Genomic DNA, 26,947 nt, shown 5'->3' with positions numbered 1-26,947 from the left:
GCAGCTCCATTATATCCCCCACCCAAGATCTCGGGTTGGAGATATACAACAGATCTTCAGCATACAGAGACACCCAATGCTCCACAACACCGTTCCCCCGCTTACTATCCCCTTCAATTTATCTGAGCACCTCAGCGCTATGGCAAAGGGCTCTATCGCCAGCGCAAACAGGAGGTGGGACATGGGGCACCCCTGCCTTAGTCCCCTTTGTCAGTACGAAAGTACCCCAAATTCTTCTCATTTGTGCGCACACTCGTCTTCAGTTCCTTATACAGCAATTTAGCCCACGCCACAAACTTGGGCCCAATCCCAAATCTCATCAACACCGCAATAAATAGCTCCACTTCAGCCGAGCAAATGTCTTCTCCACATCCTGCACCGCCATCGCCTCCAGCTGCCTCTTTTCTGCCAGGACCCCTCCTCCATCCTGACCTACTCTGCCGCCCTTCCCCCCGACCCTAACCAACACCTCACCTCCACATTCAGCACCCAATAGTAGTGCAGCATCAAACCTCTTTCTGTCTCTGCCTCTGTATGTAACAGAGCCCGATTTACCGCTGCTGTCTTCCATGCCCTCATAAACTCCAAAATCATTCGGCGGGATTCTCTGATCCCCTGCCGGGTCGTAGAATCCCCGCGTGAATCCCGCGCCGCCGCTCCGATGCCGGCTGCTGTATTCTCCGGCGCCGGTTTTCGGGCGGGGACCGGGTTTACGCCGCGCCGGTTGGGGGCCGTTGGCAGCGGCCCCCCCCAGCAATTCTCCGGGCCCCAATGGGCCGAGTGGCCGTCAATTCATGGCCACCGGCGTGAAATGGCCATGGTCCATCATGGCGGGACCTGGCTTGGAGGCCAGCTAGGTGAGTCCTCGAGGTGGTGGTGGGGGTTGTGGGGGGGGGGGGGGGGGGGGGCATAGGTGGCCTGGCCCGCGATCGGGGCCCACCGATCTGCGGGCGGGCCTGTGCCGTGGGGGCACTCTTTCCTTCCTCGCTGGCCTCTCTAAGGCTCCGTCATGGGCAGCGCGGAAAAGAACCCCCCTGCGCATGCGCAGGAAACACGGCGGCTGGTCTGTGCATGCGTGGAACCACACCGGCGATCCTGCGCATGCGCCAATTCACGCCGGCCCTTTGGGACCGTTTGGCCATCCCCTCCGCCGCCGGCCTAGCCCCCGGAAGTGCAGAGGATTCCCATGATCCTACCTATACTCTCCGGTGCGTCCGACACAAACACCAACAGGTCGACCGCCTACAAAGGCACCCAGTGCTCTCTGTTCCCCCTTCCAATCCTCTGCCACTCCACTGACTCACGAAGGGCCATCGGCAAGGGCTCAGTCACCAACACGAACAACAACAGCGACAGCGGACTCCCCTACCTCGTTCGCCTATGCAGTCCAAAACTCTCTGAACTCATTTCATTGGTATGTACACTTGCCAGCGGGGCTTCATACAACAGACGCACCCATATTACAAACTTTGGACCAAACCCAAACTTAGGCAAAATTTCAAATAAATACCTCCACTCCACACAATCAAAAGCCTTCTCTGCATCCATAGAAACCATAACCTCCGTCACCCGCTCCCTGACTGGTCATAACCACATTCAGCAGCCTCCTGATGTTGCTGGGAGCTGCTGGCCCTTTACAAAACTCATTTGATCCTCAGCGACTATCCCGGTACACATCCCTCCATCCACCCTGCCAACAACTTAGTCAGCACTTTCACGTCTGTATTCAACACCAAAATGGGCCTATACAAACCACACTTCATCTAGGAATTCAGGTCCGATTCTTCAATATTCTATTTTCTTTGTTAGCCGTATTAATTTTCTTTTGTAAAGAGAAAAGAAAATGTTTTCATCCAGCCAAACTGAAAAAACATTCCCTTGTCCTTGTTTGTAGTGCGCCTCATTATAGTGCAAACAAGATGAGACAGACATTTTCTGAGAAATAATTCCTGTTTTTGTGTACCATTGAATAATGTGTACCAGAATTTATTTAACTTGGATACGGTTTAGATGTGTTCACTTTTTAAACTACAAAAGGTGACATAGATGGCACAACCTCCAGAGTTTTCTTTATAAGAAAAAGCTGGCATTTATATGGTGCCTTTCACGACATCCCCTCGGGACACCCCAAAGCGATGGGTAGTCAGGGATGAAATGTTGACTCGAACATCAGGAAATCTCCCTTTTCCCATTTAATAGTTTCATAGCATCTGTTGCTGAAACATTGGGCGCGATTCTCCGAGCCACGCCGCCCCAACGCTGGTGTGCGATACTCCGAGGTGCGGAGAATCGCCGCCATTTCCGCCGGTGCGTTTGACGCGGCGCCGGCCGTAGGTCGCCGATTCTCCGGCGCGGATCGGCAGAGTCCCGCCGGTGCTGTTCACCCCTGGTAGCTGCCGGCGGGAACTCTGCGCGAAGGGTCGGGGCGGCCTCCAATGGGGTCTGGCCCATGATCGGGGCTCACCGATCGCCAGGCCGGCCTCTTCCGCCCCGGGCCTACTTTGTTCCGCTTCCGGCCCCAGAACCCCTGTGCCATGTTGCATTGGGGCCGGAGCATTCCGCGAGTGTACTGTGCATACGTCGGTTGCCGCTTTGCTACTGCGCATGCACGGGTTGCCAGTCCGCACCAGGATTTAAGGCTGGAGCGGTGGCCACGCTAAATTGGCCCTTAATTGGAAAAAAAATGAATTGGGTACTTTAAATTTAGAAAAGAAAAGAAAAGTGAAACCTGATGAAATGCTCAATATATGTTCGTCATTTTTCCATTTTATTTAATTGGGCAGATCTATTGTGCATGTAACAGTAAGAAGATTCCATGTTTAATCCTCTATCTGTACTGGATCACTACATCAGTATCTGACTACTACAATTAGTCTTATTTTTTACTTTTACCACAGGGTGGAGAACAGATGATAGTGCATCAGCTTCCTGTTTAACATCCTGCTCGACTTTGGTTTCCATTGACTCTAGTGATAAATGATTTGTGACAGTGGTAAAAATGAAAATTAATCCCAGAAAGTGGTTACAACTAATTTATTTTGCAAACTAATGTTTGTGGCTTGAAAGTTTGTGTGCACCATAAAATTGTTCATACATAATTAACTACCCCAGCACTTCATACACTGCTGATACCGCATATAAACTGCTGACTGATCCTTTTAAAGATGTAATAAGAAAATGTTTCATTATACCTCTGAAGAGTTTAATGTTTCTCCTAATGTTTTTTTCTAGGAACTCACTAATTTAGCAAGACTACCTGAGCTTCAAATATTAAGTCTGAAGGATCCTCAGTATGCTCCAAATCCTGTCACTCTGCTCTGTAACTACATGACACATGTAGTTTACCACATTCCAAAGCTTTTGAGATTTGACACCTATGATGTGTCCACTAAACTGGCCAAGGATTTTGCTGAGGTAATGAAGCATTTAATAATCTGGTTTCCGTGGAGTATTTCTCCTTTTTGAAAGATTATGATGTTTTGAAAGATGACTATTTTCAAAATAGATGTCTGTATCTCCAAATGTTTTAAGATTTTGGTTTCATAGTAATCGTGTGGTCTCACTGCCCCATCTACTTATGGCCTCAGTTAAGGAAGCATGTATCTTACACTTTCACCTGTTCATTCTATTCCCAATTACCACAATAAAGTCTATTTACTGTTCCACTTTACATTACTGTAAGTTTAAAATAGAGAAGTCATGAGACTGAATCCAAACTACACCTCTAAATTGTACATGCTTTCATACAGCAGGAAATTGAGGCGCAGAAATATTACTGTTGCCCTTTGATTGTGTTCAAAGAAAGAGCACCATTTTGCTGACGTTAATAGAAATATTCTCATGAATTGTTAAAAGAATCTTTATTTACCTCTACTTAATGGAAAGTCTACTTAATGGAAGTGCTGACTGCCCAGCAATTGTGACATCTAACTAAAATGTCAACTTGAGTGTTACGGGTGAAAGAAGATCTTAGAGCTGACTTGGGTAGTGCTTCTGAATCATTTGAATATAATAAAGCTCCCACATACTTCAAGCAGAAGCTTTCTTCACTTGCCTGTTGGAGCTGTGGCAGCAACTCAGCCTTATGAGTTTTTGCCTCTACTTTTTCCTTTCCTTAATACACACCAGTGACTAGAAAATCAGTGATGTGGAGATGCCGGCGTTGGACTGGGGTGAGCACAGTAAGAAGTCTTACAACACCAGGTTAAAGTCCAACAGGTTTGTTTCAAACACGAGCTTTCGGAGCACGGCTCCTTCTTCAGGTGAATGGAAAGGCTTGTTCCAGAAATGTTTATATAGACACAGTCAGAGATGCCCCGGAATGCGAGCACCTGCAGGCAATCAAATCATCAAAGATGCAGAGAGAGAGGTAACTCCAGGTTAAAGAGGTGTGAATTGTCCCAAGCCAGTTCAGTCGGTAGGCCTCTGCAAGTCCAGGCTTGTTGGTGGGGGCCGAATGTAATGCGACATGAATCCCAGATCCCGGTTGAGTCCGCATTCATGCGTGCGGAACTTAGCTATAAGTTTTTGCTCAGCAATTTTGCGTTGTCGCGTCTCCTGAAGGCCTCCTTGTAGAATGCTGACCCGGAGATCAGAGGCTGAATGTCCTTGACTGCTGAAGTGTTCCCCAACTGGAAGGGAACAGTCCTGCCTGTTGATAGTCGCACGATGCCCGTTTATTCGTTGTCGCAGTGTCTGCATGGTCTCGCCAATGTACCACGCTTCGGGACATCCTTTCCTGCAGCGTATGAGGTAGACTACATTGGTCGAGTCGCACGAGTATGCGCCGCGTACCTGGTGGGTGGTGTTTCCACGTGTAATGGTGGTGTCCATGTCGATGATCTGGCATGTCTTGCAGAGATTACCCTGGCAGGGTTTTGTGGTGTTGTGGTTGCTGTTCTGAAGGCTGGGTAATTTGCTGCAAACAATGGTTTGTTTGAGGTTGCGCGGTTGTTTGAAGGCCAGTAGTGGGGGTGTGGGGATGACCTTGGCAAGATGTCCATCCTCGCTGATGATGTGTTGGAGGCTGCGAAGAAGATGTCGTAGTTTCTCCGCCCCAGGAAAGTACTGGACGACGAAGGGTACTCTGTCAGTGGTGTCCCGTGTTTGTCTTCTGAGGAGGTCGGTGCGGTTTTTTGCTGTGGCGCGGTGGAACTGTCGATCAATGAGTCGAGCGCCATATCCCGTTCGTACGAGGGCATCTTTCAGCATCTGTAGGTGTCTGTTGCGCTCCTCCTTGTCTGAGCAGATCCTGTGTATACGGAGGGCTTGTCCATAGGGGATGGCTTCTTTAATGTGTTTCGGGTGAAAGCTGGAGAAGTGGAGCATCTCACGATGCTCCACTTCTCCAGCTTTCACCCGAAACACATTAAAGAAGCCATCCCCTATGGACAAGCCCTCCGTATACACAGGATCTGCTCAGACAAGGAGGAGCGCAACAGACACCTACAGATGCTGAAAGATGCCCTCGTACGAACGGGATATGGCGCTCGACTCATTGATCGACAGTTCCACCGCGCCACAGCAAAAAACCGCACCGACCTCCTCAGAAGACAAACACGGGACACCACTGACAGAGTACCCTTCGTCGTCCAGTACTTTCCTGGGGCGGAGAAACTACGACATCTTCTTCGCAGCCTCCAACACATCATCAGCGAGGATGGACATCTTGCCAAGGTCATCCCCACACCCCCACTACTGGCCTTCAAACAACCGCGCAACCTCAAACAAACCATTGTTTGCAGCAAATTACCCAGCCTTCAGAACAGCAACCACAACACCACAAAACCCTACAGGCTTCAGAACCAAACCAGGATCCCGAGCCCACACTTTCGGACAGCGGGACTGCTTCAGCAATTTTTCTAAGCTGGCCTCCTAATTGGTCACTTTTGGGATCACTCTCCAATTATGACGACAGACCGAATGTAGGTGCTGCCGGGCCATTCAGAGGCCTGACATTGCTGAAGAGTTGGCAGTTACATTATCAGAGGTCGATGCTGCTGTGGCAGGTTGGGAATCAAGAGTGCACATAAATATCAAAGCTCCTGGGGAGGGGTAAAAAATAAATGGCTCATTGTGGCTGTGTGATTTACCTTCCTACCTCCTATTTGTGCCATGGAAACGCCAGCTTCAAAAGCCAACCCCAACCTGCTGCAGGGAGGCTAGCTCAATGAAGTGAGTGGCCTCCGAATGTTGTGGGGCCTCTCTGCTGCCAGCAACATTTTTTTGAATTGACTGCTGGCCTCCATTTGACAGGCAGCCGAACTGCATCTGTTCTCACTGCTAGAAAACCTCCCCAGCGCAGGGATTGTGTGTGGGAGCCATTCCAACACGGCTTGCTGCTATTTCTCTGACACCTAATCCCCACCCCAACCTGCCACTCTGGTGCACAGATACCTTGCCTCTCGGGTAATTACAGTGCAGGAGGCGGCATGGTGGCACAGTAGTTAGCACTGATGCCTCACAGTGCCAGGGACTCTGGTTCGATTCGGCCTTGGGTGACTGCCGGTGTGGAGTTTGCACGTTTACCCCGTGTCTGCATGCATTTCCTCTGGGTGCTCCGGTTTCTTTCTACAGCCCAATGATGCGCAGGTTAAGTGGATTGGTCCTGATCAATATGCGCGGGGTTACGGTTCTAGGGTGGGTGGAAGGGCCTAGAGTGCTCTTTCAGAGGGTTGGTGTAGACCTAATGGACTAAATGCCCTACTTCTGCTCTGTAAGGATTCTATGGCTTCTATGGAGGTCATTTGGCACTTTGAGTCCATGCTGGCTCTCCGTAGGACAGTCCAATAAGCATTATCCACATAGATCCATTTCCATGAAGTGCTCATTCACTTTTCTTCTGAAATTGTTGAATGACTCCACTTCCAGCGATCTCATAGGCAATGAGTTTCAGGTCAGTACCTGTCACTACTTTGCCATGAAAATGGAGATATTTGTGTCCTTTAGGGAAGGAAATCACAGCAATGTGGTTGACTCTTAACTGCCCCCTCGAGGACAATTAGGGATGGGCAATAAATGCTGGCACAGCCTGCGACGCTGAAGTCCCATGAACGAATTAAGAAAAATTAGGAATCTGTGTCCAGAAATGGGGGCCAAGATGTAGCAGGCAATTTAAGGGTTGAGGCTGAGGGGAAAAGAGCAGCAGAGTCAGAGGAATACACCCACAACCTGAGTTACCTTGTCCCATTCAGACTTAGCCTTATTAGTGGGAATACATAGGATGGCCCATCACAGAGTCTGATGACCTATTTGTTCGCCAATGGATGGTTAGTTGCATATAAATTGCATAACTCTGTTCTTTTGTATAAACGGGGGTGGGCAAGCAGTTAAGATAACGATAATAGTTTCAAGTCTGGAAACCTGAGAGAACCTTTGTTTGAAGACTGGGCTGAGACAGTGTGTGAGAGAGAGAGAGAGAGAGAGAGAGAGAAGAAAATGCTGTTCTGAACAGTTACAGAGAGAAGGGGCGGAAAAGTCCTGAAAGTTGCCACCGAGGCATGCTTTGGAAAAGGGTTCTGAACAAATGTCCCTAACAGATTAAAAATTGCTTCGTAAATGCGTATAGCCTTGGCCTGTCTGTGTAACTGGCATGGTTATGTAAAGTGGTGATTAGTGGGAACTAATGTATTAAGGTTAAGAAACTGTGTGTAATCAGTTAATGCTAGAACTGAAGTAAAACTTTAAATATTGTTTTCTGTTTTTGTAATAAAGTTTGTTTAGAAAATAACCACGCCCTATTTCTTATATTATTATTCCTGGAACAGGTCGATCTTTCCACACCGCATTAAAACTTAAAAAAATTATGGCATCTGGTCCAGTCTCTTGACCACTGTTAATAATAACAATCGCTTATTGTCACAAGTAGGCTTCAATGAAGATACTGTGAAAAGCCCTTAGTCACCACATTCCGGCACCTGTTTGGGGAGGCCGGTACGGAATTGAACCCAAGCTGCTGGTATTGTTTTGCATCGCAAGCCAGCTACTTAGTCCACTGTGGTAAACCAGCCCCAATAGTTGAGAGCTGGCCAGGTGTCTGTCACAACATCTTAATAAAAAAAAGGCTTATCCTTGTATCCCTCTGTGTCTCTTTCCCAAAACCTTAAATCGGTGCCCCGCCCCCCACCCCCAGTCCTTGTAGCATTAGCTAATGGGACAGCTTTTTTTGGCTAATTATTTACATCTGTTGTAATCTACACTGGTCTATCAGATGTCCCTGAATCTCCCTTGCTCCAGAGAGAACAACCCCAGCTTCTCCAACTTACATTTGTAACAAAATCTGGAACCATTTTGGTAAGTATCCTCTGCACCTGTCAAGTATTCTTGCATCCTTCCTAAAGTCCTAAAGTGTGGTGATCAGAACTGGACATAATGCTGTGGCCTAATCAAATTTATGCAATGAAACCCTGACACCCCTCTGTCCCTATACACTCTTTAGAACAATTCCATTTAGTCTACATTGACTCTCCCTATCCCCCTGCCAAAATGCATGACCTAACACTACTGTGTATTGCATTGCACCTGCCACCTTTCTGTCCAATCTACTAGACTATGAGCGGAATTTTGCACTCAGTGCTGGCTGAGGTAAGACAACCAGTATGCAGCTCTCCAGCTGCACAGCTGAGTTTTCTCACCAGATTCTTGGACACTATATGCAGAGAAAACCTGGGCGCATGGTTGTTGCAGTCAAGCTGGCATGGCCTGACCAACGATGCCGACTCTCGCTCCACAAAGATCAGGGTGCCATTTCTAAAGGTGTCCCAATCTAGCTTGAAAGAAACGCCCCTCCTGGCTCTACCACCAGCACTGCAGAACCTCCGCCCCCATCCCCCCCACATACATGCACTCCCAACTGCTTCCTGTTTTGCAAAAGCAGTTGTAAACCGCGCCAACGTGATGTCACGTCAGTGAGGGGGTAGTTCTTTGTGGGGGCGACCATATGGCCAGGAAGCCCTTAAAGCGTATTTCAATTCATTAAAATGTATTTAATTGACGTTCCTGCTCTCATTGCATACAGGGAGGCGTGGGGACAATCAGAAAACAAGATCTCACCGGAGAGAATCTCGTTTTCCGATTCTGTGAGATTTTGTGTCAATATTACTGTTTGCGCTCATGACGAATGCAGGTGCAAAATCATCTCCTATATGTGTCCTGTTACATTCAAATTGTGTCATCCTCACTGTCAGCCCCACCTCCAAGTTTGATACAATGGACAAACTTTGAAATTTAACCAATATTCCAATACTAAGTAATTTCTATACAGTGGTCCTAGAACTTACCCTTGGGGAATACCACTGTCTACCATCCTGCAGTCTGAAAAATAACCATTTACCGCATCTGGCTGTTTCCTGTCCTGAAGCCAATTTATTTTATCAAACTAACACTAATGTTCTATCCCATGAACCTCAGTTTTATTAACTAGCCTTTTATGTGGCACTTTGACTCTCAATTTTAAGAAAGAATTTGACATCATCCCTTGCATTGCCTTCATGAACTTTATCTGTTACTTCATCAAAAAATTCAGTTGAATTAGTCAGAGACAATTTCTCCACAGATCCATGCTGGCTGTCCTTAGTTATCTTAAAACTCTACCAATTTTCACCCCATCCATCATCTCTAACATCTCTGCTTCTACCAATGCTTTGCCAGCGTCCTCCTCCTTCATAAATGTCAATGCAAAGTAATCATTAATCATTCTAGCCTTGCCCTATGCTTCGAAGTGTACATCCTCCTCTTTACACCCAGCGCACCTTAAACATTTAGCTTACTATTTATCAGCCGGTAAATAGGGTTCCTTTTTATGTTAACTGCAAATCTTTTTGCATAATCTCTTTGTCAGTCTTTTACTTCTCTTCGCTTCCCCTCTCAACTTATTATATTTGGCCTGGTTCTTGCTTGAAGAATTCACCTGTCATTCTTCATAATCTTTACTTGTTTTTTAATCGTATTCTCACCGTATCTCGGCATTCATGGAACCCTGGCTTTGATTCTCTTGCCTTTTGCCCTTATTGGAATGTATCTAGTCTATACATGAAACATTTCTTCCCTCAAATTCACTGATTGTTCCATTACAGAAACAGCATCGGAAGAACCACAAGATTAGTATTGCTCCTATATAACACTAAATTTTTAAGGACAAATGTCCCCTTATTTTCCATTTTAATTTGAATGTATATTTGGATATGGTAAATATAACTGTAAATTATATTCAGGAAAATGTAACATACTGATGATAGATAATTTCATGGAAAATCAGCCACTTAAATATACAATTAGAAGAAACAATTATATCTGCCCAGTGTTCCTACAAATTTTGTAATGAGAAGGGTGATAAGGAATGTAAACATTTTATGATTTTAAATCTGTCTATTTATGTCAAAGTGAACATGCAGAATGATCCAGTGGGTTTATTTTTCCTTTGATATAGTCAACTGTGATGAAAAAGAAAATGTATTACAGCATGCGTGTAAAGAGTGCCCATCGACAACTAGTTGAAATTGTAGAAAGGATGAAAAAGCAACTGAGTTCAATGCAAGAGATACCTAAAGAGCGAATAAAAACTGTCAACTTCTGCATTAAAGCCGTAAGTACAAAATCCATGTTGGTGATATAAAAACATTCTTGGGACTTCCGGTTGCGGCTATGCGGAGCTAAGCTGCACGTTCGGCAGCTCCCGCTTTAAAAGGACTTGTGGGCTCTTTTAAGGGCCCCAAACGGCGCTGATTCGATGATTCCCGGTGGATAAAGGGGTCTGGAGCAAAACCCCCCGGGATTTATGGTTCGGACTCGAAGTGGGGTGAGGAGCAAAACGGCAGCAGCTCCCCTGGAAAAGCGGGGGAAGGTGGACAAAATGGCGGCCGGTGGAGCCCCTGTGGAGTGGAGGCAGTGGGCTGAGGAGCAGCAAGCGGCCCTTCTGCGCTATTTCACGGAGCTGAAAGGGGAGTTGTTGGAATCCCTGAAGGTGAAGACGAGTAAGCTGCTGGAGACCCAGACAAACCAGGGTGCAGAGATACTCGAGTTGCAGCAGCAGGCCTCTGAGCGCGAGGAGGAGGTTTCAGCCCTCATGGGGAAGGTGGAGATACATGAGGCACTTCATAAAAAGTGGCAAGATCGGTTCGAGGAGATGGAGTCTTCGGTCACGGAATGCATCAAGGCAAAAGAGAGAGCCTATAATGTGGCAAAGAGTAGTGGGAAGTCAGAAGATTGGGAAGGCTACAAAAACAAACAGAGGATAACAAAGAGAGAAATAAGGAAGGAGAGGATCAAATATGAAGGTAGGCTAGCCAGTAACATTAGGAATGATAGTAAAAGTTTCTTTAAATACATTAAAAACAAACGGGAGGCAAAAGTAGACATTGGGCCGCTCCAAAATGACGCTGGTAATCTAGTGATGGGAGACAAGGAAATAGCTGAGGAACTTAATAAGTACTTTGCGTCAGTCTTCACAGTAGAAGACATGAGTAATATCCCAACAATTCAGGAAAGTCAGGGGGCAGAGTTGAATATGGTTGCCATCACAAAGGAGAAGGTGCTAGAGAAACTAAAAGGTCTGAAAATTGATAAATCTCCGGGCCCAGATGGGCTACATCCTAGAGTTCTAAAGGAGATAGCTGAAGAAATAGTGGAGGCGTTAGTTATGATCTTTCAAAAGTCACTGGAATCAGGGAAAGTCCCAGAGGATTGGAAAATCGCTGTTGTAACCCCCCTGTTCAAGAAGGGAACAAGAAAAAAGATGGAAAATTATAGGCCAATTAGCCTAACCTCGGTTGTTGGCAAAATTCTAGAATCCATCGTTAAGGATGAGATTTCTAAATTCTTGGAAGTGCAGGGTCGGATTAGGACAAGTCAGCATGGATTTAGTAAGGGGAGGTCGTGCCTGACAAACCTGTTAGAGTTCTTTGAAGAGATAACAAATAGGTTAGACCAAGGAGAGCCAATGGATGTTATCTATCTTGACTTCCAAAAGGCCTTTGACAAGGTGCCTCACGGGAGACTGCTGAGTAAAATAAGGGCCCATGGTATTCGAGGCAAGGTACTAACATGGATTGACGATTGGCTGTCAGACAGAAGGCAGAGAGTTGGGATAAAAGGTTCTTTTTCGGAATGGCAACCGGTGACAAGTGGTGTCCCGCAGGGTTCAGTGTTGGGGCCACAGCTGTTCTCTTTATATATTAACGATCTAGATGACGGGACTGGGGGCATTCTGGCCAAGTTTGCCGGTGATACAAAGATAGGTGGAGGGGCAGGTAGTATTGAGGAGGTGGGGAGGCTGCAGAAAGATTTAGACAGTTTAGGAGAATGGTCCAAGAAGTGGCTGATGAAATTCAACGTGGGCAAGTGCGAGGTCTTGCACTTTGGAAAAAAGAATAGAGGCATGGACTATTTTCTAAACGGTGACAAAATTCATAATGCTAAAGTGCAAAGGGACTTGGGAGTCCTAGTCCAGGATTCTCTAAAGGTAAACTTGCAGGTTGAGTCCGTAATTAAGAAAGCAAATGTAATGTTGTCATTTATCTCAAGAGGCTTGGAATATAAAAGCAGGGATGTACTTCTGAGGCTTTATAAAGCACTAGTTAGGCCCCATTTAGAATACTGTGAGCAATTTTGGGCCCCACACCTCAGGAAGGACATACTGGAGCGGGTCCAGCGGAGATTCACACGGATGATCCCAGGAATGGTCGGCCTAACATACGATGAACGTCTGAGGATCGTGGGATTTTATTCATTGGAGTTTAGGAGGTTGAGGGGAGATCTAATAGAAACTTACAAGATAATGAATGGCTTGGATAGGATGGACGTAGGGAAGTTGTTTCCATTAGCAGGGGAGACTAGGACGCGGGGGCACAGCCTTAGAATAAAAGGGAGTCACTTTAGAACAGAGATGAGGAGAAATTTCTTCAGCCAGAAAGTGGTAGGTCTGTGGAATTCATTGCCACAGAGGGCGGTGGAGGCTGGGACATTGAGTGTCTTTAAGACAGAAATTGATAAATTCTTGATTTCTCGAGGAATTAAGGGCTATGGGGAGAGAGCGGGTAAATGGAGTTGAAATCAACCATGATTGAATGGTGGAGTGGACTCGATGGGTCGAATGGCCTTACTTCCGCTCCTATGTCTTATGGTCTTATGGTCACGGAGGAAGAACCTGCGGATCCTGGGCCTCGAGGAGGGGCTGGAGGGGTCGGACCTGCCGGCCTATGTGGCCGTGATGCTGAACTCGCTGGTGGGGGCAGGATCCTTCCATCTGCCCCTGGAGCTGGAGGGGGCCCATAGAGTGCTGGTCAGGCGGCCTAAGGCGAATGAACCCCCGCGGGCGGTGCTGGTGCAGTTCCATTGGTTCAGTGACCGGGAGTGTGTTCTCCGATGGGCCAAGAAGGTGAGGAGTAGTAAATGGGAGAATTCGGTAGTGCGTGTCTACCAGGACTGGAGTGCGGTGGTAGCCAAGCGGAGAGCCGAGTTTAACCGGACGAAGGCGGTGCTCCATGGAAAGCAGGTGAAGTTCGGCATGTTCCCGCCTGCGCGCCTCCTACAAGGACTGGCATCACTACTTTGAGTCCCCGGAGGAAGCGTGGGCCTTTGTGCAGGCTGAAAAGCTGGACTCGAACTAGAGATTGGGGGCTGTGGGAGTTTTTTTCTATTCTATTCATGTATCATTGTTTATTTGTTTATGCTGTAGCGGGTTGTTCTGTTTGTTTTTGTTTTTTCTCTCGCTTTCGGACGATGTGGGTTATGGTTCTGTGTTCTAAGGGGGGTACTGGGGTTTGTGGTTGATCTATGTCTTTGTTTGTACGGAGTTGGTGGTTGGGTTGGGACGGCGGTTTGGGAGCTGCATTGGTGGGGTGGGGCAGTGTGAAAGTGCGGGCTTTTCTCTGGTTTCCCGCGTTGCGGGACGAGGAGGTGGAGCTGGTGGTGAGGGGCGTGGTTATTAGACCGGGTTTCCCGCGCCGAAGCGGTGCCCAGGAGCTGATGCAGGGGAGGAGGGGGGACCTCTTATCGGGAGGGGTCGGAGTTAGAGCGGGAGCTGCCGGGGTCAGCAGACGTCAGCTGGCTCACGGGAGTACAGTGGAGGGAGAGTCGCGGCTAGGAGGGGTCCTAGCCTGGGGGGGGGGTGGGGATACCGGGTTGCTGCTGGATTGGCCAGGGAGGAGTTCGGGGGGTGTCGGGGTGAGGCTCTATCGCCATGGAAAACGGGCCGAAGGGGTGATGGCCAGGGGCGAGCAGTCAATGGATTATGGCTAGTCGACGGGGGAGGGGTGCGGGGTGCCCCCTGATCTGGCTGATCACATGGAACGTGAGGGGGTTGAATGGACCGGTTAAGCGGGCCCGTGTGTTTTCGCATCTGAAGGGGCTGAAGACGGACGTAGCCATGCTCCAGGAGACCCACCTGAAGGTGGCGGACCAGGTCCGTCTGAGGAAGGGGTGGGTGGGGCAGGTTTTCCACTCAGGGCTCGACTTGAAGAACCGGGGGGTGGCGATCCTGGTGGGGAAGAGGGTGGCGTTTGAGGCGTCTGAGGTTGTGGCTGACAGTGGCGGCAGATATGTGATGGTGAGCGGTAAGCTGCAGGGGGAGAGGGTGGTGTTAGTTAATGTGTACGCCCCAAATTGGGATGATGCTGGTTTCATGAGGCGTATGTTGGGCCGCATTCCTGGCCTTGAGGTGGGGGGCTTGATCATGGGGGGGGACTTCAGTACGGTGCTGGATCCCCTACTGGATCTAGTTCAAGGACAGGCAGGAGGCCAGCGGCGGCCAAGGTATTGAGGGGGTTTATGGACCAGATGGGAAGAGTGGATCCCTGGAGGTTCGGGAGGCCGAGGGCGCGGGAGTACTCCTTTTTCTCCCATGTGCACAGGGTTTATTCCCACATTGATTTCTTTGTTTTGAGCAGGGGACTGGTCCCGAGGGTGGAGGAGGCCGAATATTTGGCTATCGTGATTTCGGACCATGCTCCGCATTGGGTGGATCTGGAGATGGGGGAGGCGCGGGACCAGCGCCCGCTTTGGCGTCTGTACGTTGGGTTGTTGGCTGATGAGGAGGTGTGTAGGAGGGTTCGGGAATGTAGCGAGAGGTACCTCGAGGTCAATGATACTGGGGAGGTCCAGGTGGGGATGGTGTGGGAGGCTCTGAAGGCAGTGATTAGGGGGGAGCTGATCTCCATCCGAGCCCATAGGGAGAGGGGGGAGAGGAGGAAGAGGGGGAGACTGGTGGAGGAGCTGTTGAGTGTGGATAGGAAGTACGGGGAGGCCCCGGAGGAGGGATTGCTGGGGGAACAGCGTAGCTTGCAGGCCAAGTTTGATTTATTGACCACCAGAAAGGCGGAGACACAGTGGAGGAAGGCGCAGGGAGCGGTCTATGAGTATGGAGAGAAGGCGAGCAGGATGCTGGCGCACCAGCTGCGTAAGCGGGATGCGGCTAGAGAGATTGGTGGAGTGAAGGATAGAGATGGGAATGTGGTGGGGCAGGGGGCAGAGGTCAATCAGGTCTTTAGGGACTTCTATAGGGAACTGTACCGGTCGGAGCTGCCGGCGGTGGGAGGGGGAATGGAGAATTTTTTGGACAGGCTCCGATTTCCAAGGGTGCAGGAGGAGCAGGTGGAGGGACTGGGGGCGCCGATCGAGTTGGAGGAGCTGGTCAGTGGGATTGGCCACATGCAGTCGGCGAAGGCGCCGGGACCGGATGGGTTCCCGGTTGAATTTTATAAGAAATATGCGGACCTGCTGGGCCCCCTGTTGGTCAGGACCTTTAACAAGGCATGGGAGGGGGGTGTTCTGCCCACGACGATGTCTCGGGCACTAATCTCCCTGATCCTGAAGCGTGATAAGGACCCCTTGCAGTGTGGTTCATACAGGCCGATTTCACTGCTGAATGTAGACGCCAAGAATAGAGGACTGTGTGCCGGGGGTGATGCATGAAGATCAGACGGGTTTTGTGAAGGGGAGGCAGCTGAACTCTAACGTGCGAAGGCTGCTAAATGTGATAATGATGCCGGCAGCAGAAGGAGAAGCGGAGATTGTGGTGGCATTGGATGCGGAGAAGGCCTTTGACAGGGTTGAGTGGGGGTACTTGTGGGAGGTGTTGGAGAGGTTCGGGTTTGGGGTGGGGTTTATTAAATGGGTGAGGTTGCTGTACGAGGCCCCGATGGCGAGTGTAGCGACAAATAAGAGGAGGTCCGAGTACTTCAGGCTCCACCGTGGGACGAGGCTGGGGTGCCCCCTGACCCCCTTGCTTTTTGCGCTGGCAATAGAGCCTCTTGCATGGCTCTCAGGGAGTCAAGGGGGGTGGAGGGGTTTGGTGCGAGGTGGGGAGGAGCACCGAGTGTCGCTGTATGCGGACGACTTGCTGTTGTATGTAGCAGACCCGGTGGGGGAAATGCCGGAGGTGATGAAGATTCTTGCTGAGTTCGGGAGTTTCTCGGGATATAAATTGAACCTGGGCAAGAGTGAGCTGTTTGTCGTACACCCGGGAGATCAGGAGGAGGGGATTGGTAGGCTCCCGCTAAAGAGGGCAGTGAGGAGTTTTAGGTAACTGGGGGTTCAGGTGGCTAGGAGCTGGGGGACTCTCCACAAGCTCAATTTTACTAGGTTGGTGGAGCAGATGGAGGAGGAATTTAAAAGGTGGGACATGCTGCCGTTGTTGTTGGCGGGTAGAGTACAGTCCGTTAAAATGACGGTGCTCCCGAGGTTTTTGTTTTTGTTTCAGTGCCTCCCCATTTTCGTTCCAAGGACCTTTTTTAGGAGGGTGAACAGCAGCATTCTGGGATTTGTTTGGGCGCATGGGACTCTGAGGGTAAGGAGGGTCTTTTTGGAGCGGGGCAGGGATAGAGGGGGGCTGGCGCTGCCCAACCTCTCTGGGTACTATTGGGCGGCTAATGTCTCGATGGTATGCAAGTGGGTAATGGAGGGGGAGGGGGCAGCATGGAAAAGGATGGAGATGGCGTCATGCGGACGCACGAGCCTGAAGGCACTGGTAACGGCTCCGTTGACGCTCCCTCCAACGAGGTACACCACGAGCCCGGTGGTGGCGGCCACCCTCAAAATTTGGGGGCAGTGGAGGCGACACAGGGGGGAAGTGGGGGGCTCGGTGGAGGCCCCGCTGCGGGGGAACCACCGGTTTGTCCCAGGGAACATGGATGGCGGGTTCCTGGGGTGGCAAAGGGCGGGCATCAGGAAGTTGAGAGACCTGTTTATTGACGGGAGGTTCGCGAGCCTTGGTGAACTGGAGGAGAAGTTTGAGCTCCCCCGGGGAATATGTTCAGGTACCTTCAGGTCAAGGCGTTTGCTAGGCAACAGGTGGAGGGGTTTCCTTTGCTGCCCCCGCGGGGGGTAAGGGATAGGGTGCTTTTGGGGGTGTGGGTCGGGGATGGGAAGGTGTCTGACATCTACCAGGTAATGCAGGAGGTGGGGGAGGCGTCGGTAGAGGAGCTGAAGGCTAAGTGGGAGGTGGAGCTGGGGGAGCAGATTGAGGAGGGGACATGGGCGGACGCCCTGGAGACGTTGATCTCCTCCTCTTCATGTGCGAGGCTTAGTCTCATCCAGTTCAAGGTGCTGCACCGGGCCCACATGTCCGGATCTAGGATGAGTAGGTTCTTTGGGGGCGAAGACAGGTGTGTCAGGTGTTCGGGGAGTACAGCGAAACATGCCCATATGTTCTGGGCATGCCCGGCACTGGAGGAGTTCTGGAAGGGGGTGGCGGGGACGGTGTCGAGGGTGGTGGGATCCAGGGTCAAGCCAGGCTGGGGACTCACGATATTTGGGGTTGGGGTTGGGGTGGAGCCGGGAGTGCAGGAGGCGAAAGAGGCCGATGTCTTGGCCTTTGCGTCCCTAGTAGCCCGGGGGAGGATCTTGCTGCAGTGGAAAGATGCGAGACCTCCGAGTGTGGAGACCTGGATTAATGACATGGCGGGATTCATTAAGTTGGAGAGGGTTAAGTTCGCCCTGAGGGGGTCGGTACAAGGGTTCTTTAGGAGGTGGCAACCTTTCCACGACTTTCTGGCTCAACGATAAGGTACTAGGTCAGCAGCAGCAGCAACCCGGGGGGGCGGGGGGGGGGTTTGTTATATGCATTGCTACGGGTGCCGGGGGGTGTTTATTATTATTATTATTATTGTTATTGTTGTTTTGTTGATATATATTTTTCAAAAAATTCCAATAAAAATTATTTTTAAAAAAAAACATTCTTGGGAGAACTCAGCAGGTTAGCAGCCCCTGTGGAGAGAAAAATGCAAGACGCGATTTTCCAGCCAAGAACCACCAGAATTGGGACAGGATGTGGCCAGTAGATCGTGCGAGAGGCCTCTTCCGTGTTTCCTTACAGTCGTTCCGCCTTTGGAGATCTAACAAGATCTCGTGAGATGTTGCGATCTGGATCTTGCCCAAAATGGACAGGACCCAGACTTGCAGAGTTACTTAACTCTGCCAGTGCCAGATCTAACCGGGTCCCGGGCTCTCCCAGCCTCGCCGAAGAGACCCCAGCCAGGCACCATTTAGCACCCCAAATGGGGACCATGCAGAACGGCACCTGGAGAGGGTCTCACAGGTGATTGGAGGCCTCCAGGGAGTTAGTATCTGGGCAGGTGGCACCCTGGAAAGGCTGATGCCATCTGGGCACCCTGGCACTGTCAGCGCTACCTGGGAACCCTGACATTGCCACCCAGGTGCCACTGTGACACTGTGAAGGTGCCCAGGTGGCATTTTGCCCATGCTGGGGATAAAGCCCGGGGGTGCGCTGCTCGTATGAGGTGGGGTGTGGGGGGCTCGAGGACAGGTCAGTTGGGAGGCTGGGGGGGTCCAGGGACTGCGCGTGGTGGTGGGGTTGAGAGATGGCGCCTCGATCTCTTTCTACATTGACAAGCAGAGTCCAGCTGAGGCCCCCAAACAATCAAGTTCAGTTAGATAGCAAGGTAGTTCCCGGCCATACAAGTGCCAGTAACGATCCCTCTACTCCCAAACAGAACAGACTCTTTTTTTCATTAGATCGTGCCCACAGTTTACATTTTGAGTCCAATATGATTTTTCTACAGTACTGAAGATGGTTGACCTTTTTGTGTTTTTCCAACTCTCATACTCTGTGTTACAAATGCTTAAAATTGTTTAGTTGTTTTTTTACGGGGCCCAGGATAAATAATCAAGAACCTGTTACCTTTTTGACATTTTTGCAAAACTTTGCATTTATCGAAGTCAGGCTGTCTGGTTAAACATTTTTTACAATCCCCCTGAAGAAAGATGGCTTTTTAAAGGAGATGAATTTCCTAATGACTGACAAATAAGTGAAAGGCAAGATTTCACTTTGAAAGATCTTTACAGTAACAAACTAAAATCAACATAGATCCAACATTAATTATTACCAGGCAACTAATACAACAAACTAAAGAAAAGGTACTTTTGCATTAACTAACTAATGCAAATGAAATATGCCTTGAAAAATCCTGTTATTGTGTGCCATGCTTCTGGCAAATATGTAGCATTAAAGGTGCAGTGCCAATGTCACTTCTGGTTCTTCAGGTTAATTTCTCCCTGCAAGACCAGGTCAAAACTCCCAGGGCGCGATTCTTCGCCCCCCACAACGGGTCGGAGAATAGCGGGAGGGCCTTCCCGACATTTTTCCCGACCTCCCGCTATTCTCCCCCCCCCCCCCCCCCCCCCCCACGGCCGCCCCACGACACGAATCGCTGCTCGCCGTTTTTTTTACGGCGAACAGCGATTCTCCCCTATCCGATGGGCCGAATTCCCAGGCCTTTACGGCCGTTTTCACAAACTCCAACACACCTGCTCTCACCGTTCGTGAAAACGGCCGCAAAGTGCCGTTCTGGAGAACCATGGCACCGATTGGCACGGCTGCACCACGGCCGTGCCAAGGGTGGCATGGGCCCGCGATCGGTGGGCACCGATCGCGGGCAGCGGGTCCAAACCCCGTGCACTCTTTGTTCCTCCGCTGCCCCGCTGGATCAGTCCACGGGGTGGCTGAGGGGCCTGACGGCCCGCGCATGCGCGGGTTTCACGCATATCCGTGATGACGTCATCCGCGCATGCGCGGGTTGGAGCCGTCCAATCCGCGCATGTGCGGCTGACGTCATCGTGTGCGTCAGCCACCGTTACCCTTGGCGCACGGGATTAGCGAAGTTCGCTAAGCCTGCGATGCCGTGGTTCACGGGGCCCCGCTGCTAGCCCCGACCGGGGAGCAGAATCGGGTCCCGGGAGGGGGCGTGGAGGCTGCCGTGAAACACGGCCAGTTTCACGGCAGCCTTCACGACTCTCCGCATTTGCGGAGAATCGCGCCCCCAGTGTCTTTTGACCGGCGGCATGGTTGCACAGTGGTTAGCACTGTTGCTTCACAGCTCCAGGGTCGCAGGTTCGATTCCCGGCTTTGGTAACTGACTGTGCGGAGTCTGCATGTTCTTCCCGTGTCTGCGTGGGTTTCCTCCGGGTGCTCTGGTTTCCTCCCACAGTCCAAAAATGTGCGGGTTGGGTTGATTGGCCATGCTAAATTGCCCTTAGTGTCCAAAAGGTTAGGTGGGGTTATTGGGTTACTTGAATAGGGTGGAGATGTGGGCTAAAGTAGGGTACTCTTTCCAGGGACCGATGCAGACTCGATGGGCAGAATGGCCTCCTCTGTGGTGTAAATTTTATTATTCCATGATTGTTCTGCCCCGGCTTTGGTTCTGGTTTGGGGCGGAGTTTTTTTTTTTTTTTTTTTTGTTTTTTTTTATATAAATTTAGATTACCCAATTATTTTTTCTATTAAGGGGCAATTTAGCGTGGCCAATCCACCTACTCTGCACATTTTTGGGTTGTGGGGGCGAAACCCACGCAGACACGGGGAGAATGTGCAAACTCCACACGGACAGTGACCCAGAGCCGGGATCGAACCTGGGACCTCAGCGCCGTGAGGCGGTTATGCTAACCACTAGGCCACCGTGCTGCCCCGGTTTGGGGCGGAGTTGACATACTATGTCTGCAAAGTAACGTGGCCAATAGCACCCTACTACGGGATGCCTGAAATCCTAGCAAAACCAGATGCTCGCTTCACCCATTCTCTATGGATAGAAAGAATAAAATTTACTTTGCATTTATTGCGAAAAAATGTCAGCAACCTCCCTTACAGCAGTGAATAGTAAACTGTAAGATGTTGCAAACATCTCCAGCTGCAGCCTAAAAATCAGATGTAAAAAGTTGATTGCCATGGTGAAATTTTCAGTCATTGACAATGTTGTTGTTGCCTTGTCCTGAGGTTGTAGTTGTGGCCTCAGATAATGGTAGATGTCGCTGTGGGTGTCTTTAGTGGAGCACAAATGTGTCATCTGTTGATCCTTGGTGAGCTCTGTTATAACTCAATTGGAGGCCACGAGGTAAGAACCATCAGGTTTCGCATGCCCTCCGGGGAATATGAACTTCCCCGGTAACAGGGTCAGGCTTCCCCTTAACAGGTGTCGCCCCTCGAGTATAAAACCCCGACCTAGGTGCAGGTCGGGGAAGGAGACTCTCTGGGGAGTGGTGGTATTTGATTGTAACTAAGAATAAACCTCTGTGCTCTAAACTACTGCTTATGTGTAGCTCTTACCTCTGATCTAACACTGGCAACGAGGATTCAGTGGAGCTGCCAGCAACACCGGTTTCTACATGCCTGGTCTATCTCGTCTAGGCCTCATTAGGCCCCACTTGAAGCCATCACCATTCCACATATCGGGAAGTTAGAACCATTCGATGCAGGTACAGATGACTGGGGACGGTACATAGGGAGGGTCGCCTCAGGAAACTAGCCGAGACCTGTGAGTTCGACTCGACCCTGGGCAACGCATCACATGACCGGTTAGTATGTGGGATCCGCGATGCGGCCAGGTTAAAAAAACTACTTGCTGAAGCTCATATAGACATCCAAAGAGCCATGGAAATTGTGGTATCCAGGGAAAGCACCGAACAGGGAGTCCAAGAACTCCAGAGCATGGCTGTGCTCAGTTTAGGGCGCCAAAACAGGCCCCAGCTTAGCCCGCTAGAACCAAATAACCTGTCCCCCAGCATTGGGACATCTTCGGACAATGGGTGAGACCATGGAATTGGCCACGGGAACACTGCTGAACCTTGTCTCCTGACCAGGAGGACTGGGAGTATAATTACCGGCCGGCAAAAGTAGCAGTGGGATGCATAGATCCGTTACGGCCACGGGAGGAACCATCCTCCCACTGCACCACCAGGTGTGACTGCCCCACCTGCGACAGGACCCACTACGTGGAAGACGATGACAGCCAGTACCAACTACATTGTGTCGCTGCACCAAGAATTGCGCCCATCCAAATCGCGCTCCAGGTGAATGGCCACACAACCCGCATGGAACTCTATATGGGGACTGCCATGTCTGACATTAGTTGCCACACCTTCAACTGCATGTGATCCAGGATTTGTCTGCTGACACTCCAGGTTTTAATACTGCAAGGCTAGCGACCTACACAGGGAGCTTCTTGCAATTGCGGGCATGACCATCGTCCCCATTGAATAAGGCCGCCAATCAGCGAATTTATCACTGGTCATTGTACATGGGAGTGGCCTGAACCTGTTGGGGAGCGACTGGCTCCGACACCTCTGCTTAGACTGGCAGAGGGTGTGCCAAATACACCCGCATGGCCCCGAAGGCATATTGGCCAGATTTCCGACCGTATTCCAGGAAGGCTTAGGGACCATCAGGGAGGCCATAGCCCGAATAAGCTTGGACTCCATGGTTCAGCTGCACCATCCCCATTCTATATGCCTCGAGTCCAAAGGTAGATGTGATGTTGGACCGCATGGAAAACCTGGGAATAATAAGACCAGTACAATTTTCTGACTGGCCGGTATCTGTTGTACCAGTAGTGAAGCCCGACGGGTTGGTGCATCCCTGTGGGGATCATAAAATAACAGTAAACCAGGCATCACGCTTAGACCGTTATCCATACCCCAGGATCGAGGACCTGTATGCCAAACTCAGCGGTGAACTTATATTCACCAAGCTACATATGAGCCATGTGTATCTCTAGCTTGTCCTGGCCCCCGAGTCAAGAACATTTGTCACTATCAACATGCACCAGGGCTCTATGAGTATACCCGGCTACCATTTGGGGTCTCGTCGATGTGTGCCATATTTCAGAGGATCATGGAGAACAGATTGTGGAGGTTACTGCGTATCACGGTCAACTTAAATGATGTACTGATAAGCGGTTCGTCCGACTAGAAGCCCCTGCCGTAACATGGCAGAAGTGCTACAATGCTTCGAGGTGGCTGGTGTCTGCCTCTGCCGAGAGAAGTGCTTCTGCAACCCAGTCGACGTAGTGTACTTCGGGTACTGCGTGGACTACCTTGCTCTGCATCCCATGGAGGAGAAGGTCCAGGCCATCCGTCAAGCCCCAGTGTCAGGGAGGCCAATGGAACTTCAGGCTTTCCTGGGGCTGGTCAACTGTTATAGGAAGTTCCTTCCGTGGTTGGCTACAATTTTGGCTCCCCTCCATAGACTACGAAAGAATGGACAACTCTGGGCATGGAGCACTGAGCAACAGGCAAAGTTTGCCAGAGTAAAACAGCAGATTTCCTCTTCAAGACTGCTTACTCGTTATGACCCTTCTAGGCCACTCTCACTGACCTGCGATGCATCCTTTTATGGCATTGGGGCTGTGCTAGCTCACGTAATGGAAGATGGTTCCAAGCGTCCTATTGCGCTGACGCGGAGGAACGGTATGCACAAGTGGAGAAAGAAGGACTGGCCATGGTATTCGTCGTAAAGAAATTCCACCAGAATGTCGATGGGCACCACTTCACCATCCTGACGGACCACAAGCCCCTTCAGGGGCTCATCAAGGAGGACCATGCCATTCTTCCATAGCCTCTGCCTGCATCCAGCACTGGGTGTTATTGCTGGCAGCGTACGACTACGTATTAGAACACCGATCTGGTGCCACGTACCCCACAGCGACGCTTTGAGCCGCCTACCGCTGCCCACTAAGCCACCTACTTCCGCCTTGGTCGATGAGGTAATAGCTGCCCTCCATTTCATTGACTCACTACTGGTCACGGAATCTCGCATCCGTGATTGGACCCAGACCGATCCACAGCTCTTCTGCGTAAGGCACATAGTGCAGTATGGGGCCCAACACCAGGGTCTGCCAGAGGACCTAAAGGATTACACGGGGAAGATGCAAGAACTGAGCATCGAAAGCGGTGTGCTCTTATATGGCACCCACGTGGTGGTCCCCGAGCGGGGGTGTGTGACCCTCTTACTGGATATCCATAACAGACACTCAGGATTGTCTAAAATGAAGATACTCGCCTGGAGCTACATCTGAAGGCCTTGCATCAATGCAGACATTGAACGAGAAGCCCAGCGATGCCCCATATGCCAGGCGTACCAATGATTACTCCCGGCAGCCTCACTCCACCCTTGAGAATGGTACAGGAGGCCTTGGGCCCGGGTTCATGTTGACTTTCCAGGGGGAAAATGTTCCTCCTCCTTGTAGATGCTCACTCTAAGTGGCTGTAAGTGTTGCGGATGCAGGCGACAGCCGCCTGGGCCACCATGGAAAAACTACGCCAAAGTTTCAGGACGCACGGAATCACCAAGGTATTGGTGTCCGATAACAGCACGGTGTTCACAAGCATGGCATTTGCCTCCACCAGCGAGATTCGACACGTGAGGACTACTCCCTACCACCCGGCTTCAAACGGACTGGCCGAAAGAACGGTCCAAACATTTAAGCCGGGCATGAAGAAGTTGACGGCTGGATCATGGATCACTCGCCTGGCACGTTTCCTTTTCTCTAATCACCATGACATCGCATGCCATGATAGGTGTCACACCAGCAGAGCTCTTGATGGGCCATCGACTCCGCACCTGCCTAAGCTTGGTCATCCCCGATCTAGCCGGGAGAGTCTACTGAAACCAGGACCAGTCCGAGATCGACACCGATCGCTATCTGGTGGCCCGAACCCTGCACATCATTCGGCAAGGGGGGCCGTTTGGGTCCCAGGTGTCATCTTGGTGGCCACTTGGCCAGTATCCTACAAGGTCAGGGTACAAGGGTGGGAATCCAGTCGTAACGTGGATCACCTTCGAAAACCCATGCCAGATGTCCCGCTAAACCATAAGACATGGTAGAAGAATTAGACCACTCAGTCCATCAAGTCTGCTCTGCCACTCAATCATGGCTGATATTATTCTCACACCCATTCTCCTGCCTTCGCCCATATCCCCTGATTCCCTTCTTGATCAAAAACCTATCCATCTCTGTCTTAAAGACACTCAGTGATTTGGCCTCCACAGTCTTCTGCGGCAGAGTTCCACAGATTCACCACCCTTTGGCTGAAGAAATTCCTCCTCATCTCTGTTTTAAAGGAATATCCCTTTAGTCTGAGATGCTGTCCTCTGGTTCTAGTTTTTCCTACAAGTGGAAACATCCTCTCCACGTCCACTCTATCCAGGCCACGCAGTAACCTGTAAGTCTCAATAAGATCCCCCCTCATCCTTCTAAACTCCAATGAGCACAGACCCAGAGTCCTCAACCTTTCATCATACGACAAGCTCTTCATTCCAGGGATGATTCTTGTGAATGCGGTCCCTGCTCTGTCAGGCTCGCTGCTGGCCCTACCGCCCCTATAGCCGTCACCACCGGACCCCGGTCCCATTGTGGCCGCAGACGAAAGTCCCCCCCCAACTGAGGACAGCGAGATGTTGGACGAGGATCCACTCAGCTCTAAGTCAGAGACGAGCCGAGATGGACATGCTACCCTGCCCGAGGCATCTGCACCAGCACCGGCTGCCGCAACCAACAACGCCACCTCCGCCTCGGCGGTTGTCAGGCAAGCTGAATTTTCCAATCTACCTTTCTTCCACCTACCTTCCACAAGGTCAGGCTTCTCCCATCTGATCCCAGGACCATCCAACCGCAGCCGCCAACCGAGGAAGCAAGGGAAACGCGGCGGTCCGCAGGTTCGACTGAAGCAACGCGGTTTCATAAGAACATAAGAACTAGGAGCAGAAGTAGGCCATCTGGCCCCTCGAGCCTGCTCTGCCATTCAATGAGATCATGGCTGATCTTTTGTGGTCTCAGCTCCACTTTCCGGCCTGAACACCATAACCCTTAATCCCTTTTTTCTTCAAAAAGCTATCTATCTTTACCTTAAAAACATTTAATGAAGGAGCCTCAACTGCTTCACTGGGCAAGGAATTCCATTGATTCACAACCCTTTGGGTGAAGAAGTTCCTCCTAAACTCAGTCCTAAATCTACTTCCCCTTATTTTGAGGCTATGCCCCCTAGTTCTGCTTTCACCAGCCAGTGGAAACAACCTGCCCGCATCTATCCTATCTATTCCCTTCATAATTTTATATGTTTCTATAAGATCTCCCCTCATCCCTCTAAATTCCAACGAGTACAGTCCCAGTCTACTCAACCTCTCCTCGTAATCCAACCCCTTCAGCTCTGGGATTAACCTCGTGAATCTCCTCTGCACACCCTCCAGTGCCAGTACGTCCTTTCTCAAGTAAGGAGACCAAAACTGAACACACTACTCCAGGTGTGGCCTCACTAATACCTTATACGATTGCAGCATAACCTCCCTCGTCTTAAACTCCATCCCTCTAACAATGAAGGACAAAATTCCATTTGCCTTCTTAATCATCTGTTGCACCTGTAAACCAACTTTCTGTGACTCATGCACGAGCACACCCAGGTCTCTCTGCACAGCAGCATGCTTTAATATTTTATTGTTTAAATAATAATCCCGTTTGCTGTTATTCCTACCAAAATGGATAACCTCACATTTGTCAACATTGCATTCCATTTGCCAGACCCTAGCCCATTCACTTAACCTATCCAAATCCCTCTGCAGACGTCCAGTATCCTCTGCACTTTTCGCTTTACCACTCATCTTAGTGTCATCTGCAAACTTGGACACATTGCCCTTGGTCCCCAACTCCAAATCATCTATGTAGATTGTGAA

General features: G+C 50.2%; 1 protein-coding gene across 9 annotated transcripts in view; it reads left to right on the top strand.

Annotated features, from left to right (window-relative positions):
* The window catches only part of lrrc9 (leucine rich repeat containing 9), a 276,603-nt gene that overhangs the window by 54,059 nt on the left and 195,597 nt on the right, over positions 1-26,947 (top strand). For all 9 annotated transcript variants that reach the window (XR_005457781.1, XR_005457782.1, XM_038775862.1 and 6 more), the window contains 2 exons: positions 3,232-3,414; positions 10,427-10,582. Coding sequence is in view for 7 of the 9 variants with exons in the window: in XM_038775862.1 (XP_038631790.1) it covers positions 3,232-3,414; positions 10,427-10,582 (339 nt within the window). In the remaining 2 variants the exon portion in view is untranslated. The remainder of the gene's footprint in view (positions 1-3,231; positions 3,415-10,426; positions 10,583-26,947) is intronic.

Source organism: Scyliorhinus canicula, chromosome 2 (assembly GCF_902713615.1).
Source record: "Scyliorhinus canicula chromosome 2, sScyCan1.1, whole genome shotgun sequence".
Taxonomy (NCBI): Eukaryota; Metazoa; Chordata; class Chondrichthyes; order Carcharhiniformes; family Scyliorhinidae; genus Scyliorhinus; species Scyliorhinus canicula.
This window is presented reverse-complemented; position numbering and strand designations above follow the sequence as displayed.